The sequence below is a fragment of the Antrostomus carolinensis genome, unplaced genomic scaffold, assembly GCF_000700745.2.
Source record: "Antrostomus carolinensis isolate BGI_N321 unplaced genomic scaffold, ASM70074v2 scaffold21452, whole genome shotgun sequence".
In the NCBI taxonomy this organism is placed as follows: domain Eukaryota; kingdom Metazoa; phylum Chordata; class Aves; order Caprimulgiformes; family Caprimulgidae; genus Antrostomus; species Antrostomus carolinensis.
The window spans coordinates 82,667-99,293 of NW_010298876.1; the positions used below are offsets into that span (position 1 = coordinate 82,667).

Below are 16,627 nucleotides of genomic sequence, written 5' to 3' on the forward strand. Positions count from 1 at the left end.
GCAACACAGGGTGAATTACTGTAATGAACTACCTTAAAGCTGAAGCAATCAAATAGATAGCTCTCATATATAAAAAATACTGTGGCATCTTTATTCATCAACAGTTTTGCACAAGTGTTTCATGTTCAATCCCTTCCATGAACAACTAAAGCACTCGGATACATTTGATCAGATTAACTCTTATTGGGGAGACTGAGGTATTGAGGTGGCTGCTTCTCACTTCCCAGAGTTAATTTCTAATTGCCATGCAGATGAATAAACTTTTCAAAGCTTGAAAATTACAAACTCCAGAAAGTAACAACACTACAGCCCAGTGCCCGCATTCATAACCTACTGTAATGGAATTGAAAGTGCTTTTATTCTTGTGTATGATAGCAGTAAAAGTTTTCACGCAGGCTGACAGTCGAAAACCTGCGGAAGCGAAATTTATGACTCTTACTTCAGAAAGTATTCATACAAACAGGCATCTGATGGAGGTTTTCTGCACATTTGTAGAGGACAAAAGAATCACATAACAAAACTCAGTAATAAAAAGCCTACCATTGAGTTAACTGATTTGAATATTATAAACAGATATATTTGATTCAAATATAGTCTGATGATACAAAAAGCAAACATGGTATACTAGAGAATTCAGCACAAAACTCTTGTAAAAATTCACTCACATAATTTTAAGAATTAGCTTGTGATTTGCTCTTAAGAAATGTTGAAGTCTTCCCATGATGCTGAATTCTTTGAGTCTTTTGAAGCTATTGGGCTCTGATGAAACTATTTTGCAGGATTGCATGCAATCGAACACAGCAAACAAATATCAGTTTTGTATGTTCCCACATATCAATCTGCTTAACATGGGACTAGGCATAAATATACAGCTATTGATAAAGAAAATTAAGTGGATATAGAAAAATTGATCTATTAATGAGGTGTGTATGTTAGAACTTTATTTTTTTTTAGACAAAACAAAGCCTACCATGCATACCATTGAAGACCTAAAATGATTTAAAATAGTATATTCTATGTAAATAGCCTATCCTGTCCTTCTGAAGAGATGGATCAGTATCCAAAAAGTATGTATACTAAAACTGAAAATTATGAACAACAATGATGAACTAGATACATTTATAGTTGTGAGAAAAAACCCAATAGATGTAACTTTTATTTTTTTTCTTTTTTTACTGTTAACCTCACTTACAAATCTGAAAGAAATACAATGTGGTTCCAAGTCTTTTACTTGAGAACTCTGGGTTTGTATCTTAAAGGATTTACATTAGACAAAATACAGAATTTTTTTTTTTTTTTATTTTTTTTTTTTTTTTTAAAGACCAAACCATTTTTATTAATGTTGGAAGCTGTACTGCTTAAAGATCAAGTAAAATCACTTAACACTACTTCAGACACAGTATACATCACTTTACAGAAAGAGTACTTTATGGGACATTCAGTCAACAAACTGCTGTGCATTTGCAGAAATACATTTATTGATTACTTATCAGGTGTTTCACATTGCGTAGCTTACAGGAGGATTACACTATTTGTCCAGTTGGGGAATAAGTTTTTCCAAACTTTTCAAAGAGAACAATCGATGGCAACACTGTTTGAAAGTCCTAAAGAAACAAAAGAGACAAAAGAAGATTAGGTTTGGCTTTCCTGGTTTCAGTTTTTTCTTTTAAGGTATTTTAGAGCTCTAAATATTGTCTTATAGGTATAGGTAAATTTCATTATATGAGTTAGAAAGTGAATGATACAAAATAATGTATATGAAACATATGTTATTATATGTACATTGCTTTGAAGAAGAGTATGAGAATTGAATTATTTAATTGCAAGCAAATATGTATTTCAAATTCTAAGTAACTGTAGGCACAAATTTCCTGCTCCAAAGACTAGATTTTACAGTCTTTTCCAAATCATGGTATACAAAATTATATTCTCCTCTCTGGCAACCAGGTAAGATAAAGACAGTAAGATACCTTTGAAATATTTTAACCTTTCTACCTTGTTGAACATTCAAACATGGATATTAAACTATCTCCATTAGAAATGGTACAACAATGAATATATAGTAGATAAGTATTAGTGGCAACAAATTGATTAGGAGTTCTGGTAGAAAAAATAAAAGCAGGGTGGTTCCTGAACATGTTTTTTGCAGGAAAAGTTCTTGGTTGCTACACTAATTTTTTTTTAAAACACAAATGCTTACAAATCTAAATTTAATAAGAGAAACGCAAGTGAACCTGTGCCTTAAGAGTACAATGTTAATATGGCCAAGAAATAAGAAACTAAAGTAAGCTGAGTATTCAAAATAGTATTTTGATTTAGCTAACTACTAATAAATGCTTATGGTAAATGATTAGCAAGTCTGTGGTGCTTAAGATAAAGGTTTTAAAGCATTCTTAATAAAATTATTTTATCTGACCCTAAAATACTGGCAATAGTATCAGCAATACACAATATTTGTTTTTCGTTAGCATTGGTTTCCCTTTCTGAAAGTAACATGCCAGAGATTAATTATCAGCTTTCCAGGATCTGTTGGTTCATTTTTAAGAAAGAATTTGGTCTGAACACTTCCTACTGCTTTCTGTTGTCAACGTGATGCTCTGTGAAAGTGCATGGAAATACAATGTCTTCATAAAATATCTGAAGCCATGAGTGAATGAAAGCTAAATTTTTTACTTTTTCAACACATTTTACAATTTGAAAGGTTTGGGTTTCTCTCAAAAACAGAATGAAAACCTTTTTTTCCTGAAAAATTACATTCCCTGGATAATTTAGATTTAGCTGCTTCACAGACCACAGTTCAGCTGAATCTCCATGAACAGACAGAGCAACTACAACTTCTGGTAAGCTTCATGAAAGCACTGGCATGGCCCAACTGAGTTTCATCTGCACTTGGTATTGCCAAACTCTGACCATATCATTTCTTACAACTCACACTTAAAGTTATTTGGTATGATTCCTCCAACATTCTGGTGCATAAATCTTAAAATAGCAAGGTAGACATATACATTCAAAATTAAATACTCCCTGTGTGGTGTGAAAGTGAATAGTGCCCCATTCTTAACTGTTCTCAAGATTTAATTTTTAATATTTCTCTATGCCTTGTACTGCCCGATTTCTTACCCAGGAGAAACAGCCTATTTGCGTATTTCCTATGGTACTTTAAGAATGGTGGAGTATTTTCATTGCGTGCTTGGCATCACAAGCACCTTCTTACCACAGGAAAATATGTCCATATAATCATTATAATAAATATTATTTTAACTCCAGCATAACTGTGAAGTGAAGCTTCTAAAGTGAAGCTAGTTATATTCAATTCAGTAAATTCACCAGGCTAATATTGTTCATAGGAATGTAAAAAAAAAATCAACAATCCAGCTCTAGTTACCAAGAAAGCAAACAGATAATACAGTTATAATTTAGGATTAAGCAGTAATTCAGAGTAGAATACAGTATCCTTTATTTTGAAAATAGGAAGTATATTTTTAATTTACATGCAGGACAGTTAGCTACATTTTAACAAAAAAAGCAGTGAAGTTGGGGTGAGACAGGGAAACCTGTAAAAGGTGTACACCCCCCACATCAGGATAAAATCAGGAATGGTAACTCTGAGCATTGAAGAATTCTTCAGTTGCTGGAGCAGACGGCTTTTGCTATTAGGATGCCTGGCCAAACAAAAACAATTGGCTGCCAAAATTAGCTCCTTGGGACGATTTAGGAGCCTTTGAAGTGAACAGTTTTTTGAGCTGGAACTAAGCCCAGGTCCAGCTTCAAACTCAAATCAAAATGACAAAGAGGAAATTTTCTGTGCCACACGCCCCCTCAGTGTAAGATTACTTTGGGTTGGCAGCTGTACTGTTTATCTTGTTATTTAAAGCTATTTCACTAGATACTCACAACTGAGCATTTAAACAACTGGCTCTGATTATGACGACAGCAGTTATGTTTGACCACATTTAGGAAACATCATACAGTCTGATGGATAAATAGAAGTGCTGCTGGCTTTACAGTTGGAGTAACTAAAGAAGTTCAGAATGTGTACTAGGTAAATGTTGCACAGTATTCATGTAAAATAAAAATCTCTTTTTAGGAAAAGAACCCCAGACATTTCTGTATTTGAAAATACAGATTTTAATCAGGTCTCAATAGCGTGAGAAAGTAAGGCTTGAAAATACCACTTGGCCTTGCAAGATCTATTTCACAGCGCTGAAGAGAGTCTATCCCACTGTACCATTGTAGCAGCACAAAGGGAAAGGAACTGCAAGCCATGTTCTTACATCTGTGTAATTTGATGGTGAAATGTAGGTCCAAATCATGCAGTGAAACATTGCAATGCAGTGCTGGCTGATTCTGGTAGGCTGTCATGATCTTCTTGAGTTTAAGCCAATTGTTACATAGCATAGAAGTTAGGAAGTTATGTAGATAAAGCTTTTGAAGCTGCAAGAACAGAAGTTCTCCGTGGAGAAAAAAACTGTTTCTTCAAAACTATTTTCACTGTCAGCCCCTCATTGTTGGTGGTTGGAATTAATTAGCTTACAATTATGAATTCCCACATATTGGTGAGATTGACCCTACAGTTTTGCAATGTCAGGATCATAGGAGCATGGTGCTGAGATGTATGGAATTTTTCCACAATGCATTCTTAAATTATGCCATATAATTCTCAGCATCAGAGACCTGTAATTTTCAGGATCGAGACCTATTTTAAAATTCCCAAATGTAGTTAATACAACACTTCCTTTTTAAACTTGTCAAGCTTTGACTCCTTTCACTCTAGTAAATTGTAAGTGACTCAAGTTTAACTGACAGAGCTTAACAAGACCTATGGACCCTTTCAATACATTTGACTACTTGACTGTCATGTGTACTCATCAGTTCTAAACAATGGAGTCAAAAAAGGTGACATAAAGTCAGCAAAGATTTGTCTCAATCAGCACACTCTGATGCAATAGATTACACTTGCCAAATGCTCACATAGTTTATCTTTGGAATGTCATTATTAAAGCAACTTCTAAAGAGATTTTACATCTGAGTATGCAGACATACATAAGTACAGATAATGTACAAATAATATGGGCAAACCAACAAGACCTTGTAGACCTGGACATCAGTTTGAAGGCCTTTGAAAATGCTTTCCCTCACATTCTAGTGATAAATTTGCACTAATAGTGTTTCTTTCCAAACAATTTTGAGAGTATTGTACAATCTCTTGCAATACAAAAATGCACTTTGGAATGAGCTAGGAGTTACAATTAAGTATCTTCTTGGAAATTTAATAAAGTAGAAAGTCAGCTGCTTTGGACCAAAGCAAGAATAGGCAAACAGCAGTAGCATATCTATTCCCTGATTTTAAGGCCAGAAAGTACCATTATGTCCATTTATTCTCAGCTTCCATATACACCCTTTGGGTAGTTTCCTACAGAAAATCTATCAAGTCTGTAATAATTATGAAGCTGTTAAGCATGTGATAAACTTGGGACAATAAGCTTATTAGAAACTTATGATACCTGATTAACAGCTTTGCATAGTCTTTCTCTGTAATTACAACATTTCATTTTGTTGCATAAATAGAGATTTGGTTGCATAAATGGAGATAAAAGTTTCATTAGGTTGTATGAATGCAGATTTCTTTCATAGGTTAGGAGAAGTAGCATGTGAAGAAGTTTTAAAGATAAATTGTATAACTTCTCTAACTCACTCTTTAGCTTGAAATCAACATCCACAGGTAAACATCAAGACTTAAAAGAATGCAATGGGAAATTCTGAATAAATGTCTGTGCAGTAGTTATGTCCTTAGTGTAGGGTAAGCTTTCCCCAAAAGGCTAGGCACAGCTCATGTGGACACTTTATTTGAAAACCAGACAGTACTGCCAAGTGCCACTGTATCATCATAGTGCACAATTCCTTCTGTTTAATACTAAGTGGTCATGTTTAAGTATTCCCTATGATCCTAATGCTTGTAATAGCAAAATTAAAGTTTTAAATTGAGCTGTCACAGTAAGCCTCCTGACCTATTAATAGCCTCGGAGGTCACTAACAAGGAAGCAAACCAGAAATGGCAAGTTGTTATACAAGTAAAATGTTGATCCAGCTAACTTTTATTCTTAGCAAATTTATCAATACTGGTTAACAATACTTCCAACTAGTACAGGGCCTTCTGACATGACAAAATGAGTGTAACAACCTATTCTGTCAATACAACACAAATGTCATTTCAAGTGCTCAAAACCCACTAAGCTACCCTAAAAAAGATTGATTTATCTGCTCCAGTGTTTCTTTGGGGCAAACTTTTCTCACAACTGAAACCAATTAGTGGGCCTGGCACTTGTAGTGCAGAATGTAGGTCAGCATCAAGTAATAAAAAAGTATTGACTTTTCTCTGTCTGTAAGCAGCATGAAAGGGGTGCCATGGCCTTGTCGTATATGAAAAGAGCTCCATTAATTTCACTTATTTCAACCAGGGCTGTCAAATACTAATGCTTCTATTGCACTTTTCACACAAAGTACATTGACACCAGTCCTGGCCCCAGTGAAACAAGTTTACAATATTTCAGTCAGTGAAAGGGGTACTGTAATTTTTAATTCCCTGCTGTACATTTAGTCTCTTTAAGCAGCACTGCTCATAAGACCTATTGAGAGATATGAGCAGGGACATTAATAATGACTACACATGTCTTCCCATGGGCAACAGAACCTATTTCTTGGGCATAGCTTCAACAGCTAATTAGCCATAAAGTTCAGGACACTGTTGTTTGGCATAACTCTGTTTTTGTGGCTGGTGGGCACAGACTGCCAATTTTGCTTTCCACTGTGGAGAAATATCCAAAAACGAGGAATAGGTCTTCTGTGACTTAAGGCTATTAAAATGAAAAGCTAACGTGTTAACCAATTGGGTCAACTAGCCCCTTCAAATAAGAGATAATAACAAAAGCCTGGATCATGCCTTAGGGACTAGATCTCATTGTGTTAATGCAGAGGCATTGACTTCCACAGAAAAGCATGCCTAATTGGAGTTCCCTGCACTACAGTGGACAAGTGACCACTTCTGTGACGAAGGGGTTGGAATTACACCTTTCCCTATTCAGCTTGTCAGCACAACGCAGAAGAGAACAAGAAGCCATCACCTATCTCCGTCTCGTAGTGCTACCAATTCTAAACCCTCTAAATTTTGTCCTTTTGGGTAAGTGCAATGAAACAACCTGTGATTCCATGAAGACTTTATGAGCTTCTCCATATTGTGGATCAACACAGTGATGGTCAAACTGACCTAAAATATTATGATCCTGTTCCCCTCTGTTCTCTGAAATTTCCCTCCTAAATTGCCTACTTTATGGTTCTTCTTTTCAAGCTTGAGGGCTCCAAGTGTAAAGTCTAACTCATTCCCTAATTACCTCCTGTAAATGCAAATATCATCAACAACAATAAAACTCTTTGATTTAAAAAGACTGGGTGACTATGGTAGAAAGCAATTTTGTACTTGCTTTAATGACTTCATAAGTGCAAGTCTTACCCTTTGAATCAACTTGCTATAGATCCTAAAATAAAATGATATTGTATGGCCATAAAAAGGCAACTTTATAACCTTCTGTGTTATGTTTACATCAGCCAATTTTTTTCTACTTATTAGTTTTAGTCTTTTATTGATATTATGATAATATGTTGTAAAAAAAAAAAAATCAGGAAATTATATTCACAGTAGGAAATCTAACACCACTATTTTAATCCTGTCTTACAAACAGAATGAGAAAACATTAATTGCTATTTAATTTATGTAACAAACATTTCATTATTATTACACTTAAATTTTCATGGAGATTTATAACTATCAGAGGCTCTTACACACTTCATCTTTTGGAATTATAAATGAGGAAACCAAACTCAAACAGCGCTTGCTAGAAATGATTAAAGATTTCTAATTATGGTTCTTGAATCTGAAAAACCACTGGTGTGATAATCACATGGGTTTACATACTTCCTGCATGATGTGTCCAGTACAAGCAGCATAGTAGTGTGTGCTCCTCTGTGACAGCCTAACATGGAAATTATAACTCTATTCCTTCCTTTCTCTAATATTCCAAGAAATAAGTGTTCTGCTACTAATCTGTGCTCACTGAAGTTTGCTTTCTTAGCTCAGCAGCTAAGATGTGCTAATTTCTGCTTTGGAGATAACTGGCTAACAAAAGTCAAGCTCTAAAACGTCTTGTCCTCATCTGTGCAAGGTAGGAGAGGATGTGTTCCAGCCTTCAAAAGAGCCTATTTTTGCTCCTACATGGTTAGAAGCAGTTTGGACAAAGGAACAAAAGCATATCCCACGGTACCCTTCCATAGCTGCACAAATTAAGCTATGACATGACAGAAAATAATCATGCTTTTGAGAATGCAATAGTTTGAGCCATTGGACAAGGAAAGCACAAATATTTCTAAACAAATAAGATACTTTGCAATAGCTGTCTTCATTAAGGATTACAAATGTGTCAAACCTTACAGTGCTTTCTCACAAGCAAAGGCAAATTATCTCTTGGCTTTGATGGAAGTTTTGTGCAAGGAGGGACAAAGGAAAAAATAGGAAGGATTTGGTCCAGTGAATTACTTTTTCTCATAAGCATCGCTTCTCTAAAATTAACCTGGGATCTGAAACTAGCCTGTCCTTTTTGTCATGTGTAATATAACCAGCAATGAAGATTTGTGGTCCAAATTTGCATTTGTTACATTTACTTAGTACCCCGCAGTCATTGTGGTTGCCCAAGGGGAAGGAAGGGTGGAATTCCCAGCTGTACCCTCCAAGTTTATTTATTCCATTTATTGATGATCTGCAACGCAGACACTGTCTGGTCCTTCCTCTCAAACATGTACTAGCTAGCTTTGCAATGCTTTAAAAAGAAATATATTGTCCTTTATAAATAACTGTTCAGATAATGAATTTATTTATGAGTATAAAGCTAATTTACTGAAGATGAATAAATCACCTTATGTAGACACTTTACAGGTACTTTTAAACATAATTAGAGTCAATATCAGTACAGTTTGCCACACAGAAAGTTACACTGCATGCTGTACCATACTTTAGTCAATGGTATGAAACAACATCACCCAAATTCTGTTCTGAATGTCTGTATTTGAATCAAAATTGTCAAAGATAATATTCTATTTTTTCAAGGAATGTAGGGTTTTTTATAAGTAAATTAAATTAAGAAACTAATGTGAATTTCTCTGCAAGTTATTTCATACTTGGATACCCTTGAACTTTACTGAATCTGGGCTAAAAAACAAATGTGCAGTTAAAATAGTTCAGTAGGTATTCAGAATCCCAAGAGGTGTTTATTTGCTGTTGTCATGCAAATGTCTACTTCTTGCAGGATATTTTATCAAAATGTTTTTGAAGAGGGGAGTAGATGTTCATCTTAATTCATTTAAGATGTATAAATAACACTATCAAGTATGAAAACATACTGATGAGTAATACATAACCCTTTTATGAAGTTATTAAATCTAAGGTGGAACTATGCCTAACACTACATTCCTATGTACTGAAAAATATAGAATCTTAAAAGCATCTGATGAAAAAGTAAAGGACATCTTTTTATCATAGTGCTTGTATTTTTAAGCCAGCTCCTTGTCCTGTCCATCACACACACTCTGCTAGCAACAGGACCTGTATTAGAAAATAATGCACTCAGGGATAAGTATCTTGACTTATGCCACTTATGAGCTGCCCTTTTCATTTTCTAATCTGTTCAACTACAACATTATCTTTCCAGCTGAAAATAAGCCAGTGCCAAGTGTTGACTGCCAAGACAAACTTAGAACCATTTTTAACCTGCTGGCCTAAAGCCAGAAAATGTTTAACCTGCCAAGATCAAGTTGCAACTCTCTCTAACTTGCCAAAATCATGCCACTAGGAGTTAAGGAGGAAGAATTTTGAATTTCAATCCTCAAGTGAAAATATTTTTTATCTTATCAGGTCAAGTTGTATCAGTTTGAAAAAAGTTGTAATCATTTAGAATCAATAATAATGGGGGGGAAAAAAGCACATTGATTGCACTGTGTTTGGCATACACAGCAAAAACTGTACTCCAGTTAGATTTCATCTGGTTTGACATCGTTCTGGATGATGCTTTCAAACCTGATTGCTTTCTGTGATGAAATGACTAGATACACAGATCAAAGGAGAACACTGGATGCTGTCTAGCTTTTTTAGCAAGGCTTTCAACACAATCTCCCAGAGAATCCTTTTAATCAAGTTGGTAAATTATAGTCTAGATGTGTAGAATAATAGATGCAATAACTGTCTGGATTAGCAGGTTCAAAGGGTAGCAACGAATGGTTTGTACTCTAACTGGAACCTGGGTACAAATGTATTTCCTCAGGGGCTATCTTGGGACCTATCTTATTTAAGATCTTCACTGGTGACCTGGAGGTGGAAATGAAATGCACTGTCATCAAGTTCATGGACAACACCAAACTAATGGGTGCCATTGATACACTTGAGGGCTATCATTCAGAGTGATATAAACAGGCTAGAGGAATGGCCTGACAGAACCTCACAAAATAGAGTATGAACAAATGCACCTGACACAGACTAACCCCAGGAACAAAGCAGGCTGGAGGCTGACAGACTGGGTAGCAGCTCTGTAGAAGAGGACCTTGAGGTCCTGGTGGGCAAACAGCTAAACATGAGTCAGCAATGTGCCCCAGCAGTCATGAAAGCTGAAGAGAAAAAACAGCTTTCTTGTTTTGCAACTGTAAGCTACCTTCGGAAGAGATTGAAATGAACAAACAGGAAAAGGCCTTTCTCATTTTGCAGGCAGCTTACTTTGGAGATCAGCTAACACTAGAAAAACTACTCATCTCCTATCTAGTTTTCACAAATGTTCTCACCAATCAATAAAACTGGAACAATAGCTCTTAGGTTAATACCTATTGCTATTTTTTCTGTCTGCATTCATTCATATATGATAACATATCTTCTTTGTGTGTCACGTTTTTTTTCATTTTTTCAATGGCACTTTTTCTTTTGTGTAAATCCACCAGTTCTTTGACATATTTCAGGAATAGTATCAGCAAACACTGATTATTCACTCAGCTGCCATAGATTTGTTTTGGCATTGACATGAAGCTAGTTCCATCAAACTGCTGCTGGTTAAGAAACTTCAGGGAGAGGAGCAATTGACATTTATAGCCAAACATTATTTCAGATTCAATGGTGCTGAAAAAATGAAATAGATTACACATATTAGCATAAATTTAAAAAATAGATTGTTGAACGCTTCAAAAACTAAAATCATGCCGCCATGGTTCTGATATGAATACATGTTATATATACTAAATGTAACAACTATTGCAAGCATACTCTATGGTAGCACATGAGCAAAAGTTTATTTCATTTTTCAGCCAGATAACTTACAAACTAAATTCCATACTCTGTTGTCCAGGTTGAGGAAAGAATTTAGCCTTAGACTTTCTTTAACATTTATTTATTTAATGTCCATGCAGAACTTTCAATGTATAGCAGAGTACCATTATATCTTATAAATGAACAGGAACTAGGAATTTTTACAATGTTTTATATGCTAATTTATTCATTGACAGTGTAGTAGCAATATAAGTTACACTGTAAAGTTTTCCATACTTCTCCGAGGACTTTGGATTTGACCTGAAGTGTTGAATTTTTTTTAAATAGCAACAGATTTTGGTCTTTCTCCTGCCAAAGTCTTGGGCATCTGCAAAAACTACAAATCACGCCAGACTCTTTGAGTGATATATGGAGGACCACAACCCACTAGGAAATAAGCTAAGACCAACTCATTCATTTCATTTAGGTCCTTCAGTGGGATTTGAACCATCCAGCCCACAAACTATGTCTCATGAGATTGCAGTATACATCCAGCCCACAGTAATAATGATTCATATACATATATGTGTATATGCTTTATTGCTACCTTTAGCTGGATTAAAAGCTATATATCAAATTTTATATTTCTGCTTCTTTTATTAGCTTTCTAGGACCTGATCAGCTGATAGAGGCAATAATGAAATGTTTTTTTATAAACTGGAGTTTGTAAGTCCTGTCCTGAGAATGTAATATTTCAAAAAATAGCCTAAGCTTTGGGGAAAAAACCAATTACAGAAACAGCATTAAAAATGCCAAGCACTGGGCAGAAGCAATTCTGGATCAGTTTAAAAAAGTGATTGATGAAACTCTAATCTGAGCTGAAGGAACAGTTTCACGACAAGCTGTGACCATTCCACACACTTCATTAGTTGCCATAATTAGCCTGGTGTTTCAATTTGTTAGAACTGGTGGGGACAATTTTACTCAGAATGCAAACATCAAAAAACAGGGTGCCTCAGACTTCAGAAGAGGCTGATGAGAAGCTTTTCTAGTCTCTGTTAACTAAAAGATTAATTACAGCTGATGGGAGGCTATAGTCTGATTGTCACTCTGTCTATGTGCATTACTTTTAGCATTAGAAGAAAGACATGGTTGACACTACATTGCTCAATCAAGCAGTTTCACATTAATGTACAAAGTTTTTATTATTTCTCTTTTTTTTCTTTTCCCCTAAGTTTAAGACTTTCATAATTTAGAAGAGCAAGGTATTAAATCGCTAATAAGAGCTTTCCACTCAGGTTGTCATACCTTCATACAAGTACAGGTAAGAGATCGTAACACATCTCAAAGCTAATGGCTGCGAATATTATTAGTTCCTGTTACCATAGTCAAAATGTAAATTCCTACTCAAATAGTCTCATTATGGAAAACAAAAACAATACAGTTATGAAACAGATATTGTTTCCATCACAGATTTTGTATCTTCCTTACTTTAGGTGCTATTGCCCCTGTACATTAACTCATCAAAACTTGTAGTTATTTAAATAGAATTGAAGTCTGAATTTGAAGCTGAAATGTTATTCCTGAATAATTCCATAACTCTCATTCTAGAATATTAAAACATGATTATGCACCTATTCATCAATAACTCCTTATGTGGGTACACCTTTCAGTTTCTGGAGTGTGTCCAAAGAAGGGCAACGAAGCTGGTTGAAGGGCTTGAAGAACAAGTCTTATGAGGAGCAGCTGAGGGAGCTGGGGTTGTTTAGTCTGGAGGAGCCTGAGGGGAGACATTATTGCTCTCTACAACTACCTGAAAGGAGGGTGTAGAGTGGTGAGTGTTGGTCTCTTCTCTCTGGTAACAGGTGACAGAACAAAAGGAAATGGCTACAAGTTGCACCAGGGGAGGTTTAGGTTGGATATTAAGAAAAAAATTCTTCCCAAAAAGGGTAGTCACACATTGGAACAGGCTGCCCAGGGAAGTGGTGGAGTCACCACCCCTGGTGGTATTTAAAGGACGTGTAGATGTGGTGCTTAGGGACATGGTTTAGAGATGGGATTGGTAGTGATAGGTAAATGGTTGGACTTGGTGATCTTAAAGGTCTTTTCCAACCACTATGATTCTATGATCCTACGATATTTTACACTGAAATCAACAAAAACTATAACAGAAAGAATAATATATTTTCTTATCTCTATCATGGTGGAACATCCTTTTAACATGATTTTATATAGGGCATATTGAAACCAGCTCTTCATTGCATTAAATGAATAAACACTTAAGTGTATTCCAAAGTGAATATTGTATTATAATGATGGAGCAAATGTGTTCAGAGTTGATTCATGGTACAAAGTTTAAAGAGAGAAGCAGTAGCTACTTATGTCAAACCGTTAAGACAACAAGCGGTCTGTATTACTAACAGTCTCTCATTCGCTCCAACGTAAGTGCACAAAGCTTTTACTGTGATTTTTCCTGTTCAGGGAATGTAGATTACTCTAAAATCCATCCTACTTCACTGAAGTATTACTGCCTTAAGAATAATCTACTCTTGCTCTCTTAAGAAATCATCAAAACAACAAAAACTTGCAGTTTTTCTCTCAGCTTGGGCACATACCTGGCATAACCTCTTAGAATCCATTCAGAACAGCTACAGGTATTAATAATACTACAAATTATACAACTATTCAATCATAATGGGTCAGCGTGACAAAATAGGTCATTCAGGCACCATTTGAAGATGCAACATTCTGTAGTGCTAAGCATATCTGTTGCAAGAAGTGAACAGAATATGTGCTTCTGAACTTAGACTTCAATTTGCAAATTCACCAGCAATGCGTGTTTAAAGATGAAGAAAAAAACAGGGTCTATTTTTCTGTGAAAATGGGTAATACCATTTTTCCTAGAACGTTCTTTCTAAATAGTATTCATCTACATATTGATTATATTTATTGCGGGCCAGATCCACAACTGATGTAAACTCACCTAGCTGCATAGATATATCTCAGTTATGCTAGGTGCCAAGGATCAGTTCTCATACCTGAATTTTTCAACAGTTATATAGACCATGTAATTCCTGGATGATTGTGAAAAGCTTTCTGTTATTTTAATTTCAACTCTATTTAACCAGTACAAACAATGTCTAGGTGAGCATTATCAAATAAAAAGTAGCTTGTTTTTGCAGACTTGTTCCATAAATAATTTTAAATTACTTCAAAATAGAGAAATTTTTAATTCACTATTGTGGCAAATTGAATTGAATTGAAATACATTATGTTTGGCAGACACATAAACAGATCTACTTTATTCCAAGAATACTGAACAGCCCACCCAAAACTGTCAGCAAAAGGCAAGGCCAGGAACTTTCCAGTTCAGTGTGAGGATTTTCAGTTTCAGCAAACAAAATAATATCCAAATAGTGAACACCTAAAAACAGTACAAACAAAACAAATTGTGTGCAACTTCAAACTACTATTTCCAGCTCAACTGATTATTTTTTTTGCATTAAAAAGTCTGCCACAAGTTACTGTAGTGTGCTCTAAGCATGTACTGAAGGAACTGGTCAAGATACTTTATTTCTAAAGTGTTTCTGATTAAACAGGAGGCTTTAAAATTTTTAAGCAATGTATACAATGAGAATTATTTAGAAAGTTATAACATACCCACATGTCCCTCAAAGAAATATTGGTTAGAGTTAGCTCTTACTAAAAAGAAAGATTTTCTTTTCTGCCACTAACACACAAGGTACATTATTAAATGAGGAAGCTAGGCAAAGCAAGACATTTATCATCCAACAGACAAATGACAAAGGATTGCTAGTTAGACAGTATAATAAGTACCATCTAATTTTCTCTTTCAAATCAATTTATTCTTCAAAGCCTTGGATCATCATCAAGGGACTGCATTTTCCCGTTGAGAAATTACAGTACTGAAAATCAGGTTTTATAAAATATTCAACTAGTTGCCGACAAACCCTTACAAATAGCCAGTAGAATAGATTTGATTAGAGGAGTGGTGACAGTATTTCTTATGCAAATAACTGAATGGTTTGACTCTTCTCAGTCACTAGTTTGTAGTATTCCCTCAAAATCAGACCCTGTAAACTCAGTCACCTTCATCAGAAAGTTTTTCCAGACTTTCTTTTCATTGTTCCAGTTATCACATTAGGGAAAGGGAGGGACCTCGAAAGATCATCTAGACCGATCCCCCTGCCAGATTCTTTTCTGCATTTAGTTAAACAGTAGCCAGGGATACATTTTGTATATTTTAATTACAACAATCATTTGAAAGACTACTGATAGTTGATAATAATTTTCATTACATCTATCAAACATTGCATTTTTCAAAGGCAGCCCAGCAGTGGTGACCTTAAGGATTTTCTCAAAGGAAACAATCTAGAGCTGAAGAACTTTTCCAATGGGAGCTCTGAAAGTGATCCTCATAACAAAATGTTTTTCTGTAAATATGACACAGTCATTCAGTAAGGAATCTGGAAAAATCATTATGTCAGCTGTCAAAAGTTGAAATTATTATTTGTTTCCCTGGAAGACTGAATGGGTGTATCTTATAATGAGAGACATTTCATTCTAGTCCTGTGAATGAGAGGTAATGCCTGGTGTTCCCACTGTTGGATATGACATAGTCCTGCCTTATTTAATACATTTGCTTCTCAACTGTACATTATGACATTTACTAAAAAAAAAAGCAAAAAATTCAGAATTTGCAAAAGTTACTGTAAGCCATTTTTGTCACCCAGTTTCAAAGACCACTTTCTTATTAAGCTAGTCTACAATATTAAATTGTGCAACACTTCTTTTTTCTGTACTACCTAACCAGGTAGCCGAATGCTTGAGCTCAAAGGAGCTCACAGCTCTGAAGAGTAATGCTGTTGTAGGAATTGCCCTATGTGGAGGCAGGGAAATACAGCAGTGTTCTGACACAGTGGTTGTTCTGAGAGCTGAAAATATATGCTACAGAGTACAAAAGATAGACTTTCCATTAATAGTATGGGATGTATTGTTGTAGGACTAGATCCTTCGGTTTAAATTATTTGGTTTGGTGCAGGACTCAGGGTAGAAAGAAAAGTGACAGAATGTAATCTTATCTTGGAAACAGTTAGTTTATAACTCAAACTAAGGGTCCATTTGGATCATCTGAATAGATCCTTCAAGTCATGCCAGCAGTAATAATCATACAGGAGCCATGTCACTGGCCAGGGATTGCTGGAGTGCAACACACTTTGGCAACAACCCTTATTATCCCTGACATGGCTCATAAGGAAACTGGTAGAGTAACAAGTC

General features: G+C 35.4%; 1 protein-coding gene across 1 annotated transcript in view; it reads right to left on the bottom strand.

Moving 5' to 3' along the window:
- Positions 1-1,523: 1,523 nt before the first annotated feature.
- The window catches only part of SPATA17 (spermatogenesis associated 17), a gene marked incomplete at its 5' end in the record, with an annotated part of 84,922 nt that continues 69,818 nt past the window's right edge, over positions 1,524-16,627 (bottom strand). Inside the window, one exon of the mRNA XM_010162592.1 lies at positions 1,524-1,604. Within this exon, the coding sequence (XP_010160894.1) occupies positions 1,524-1,604 (81 nt within the window). The remainder of the gene's footprint in view (positions 1,605-16,627) is intronic.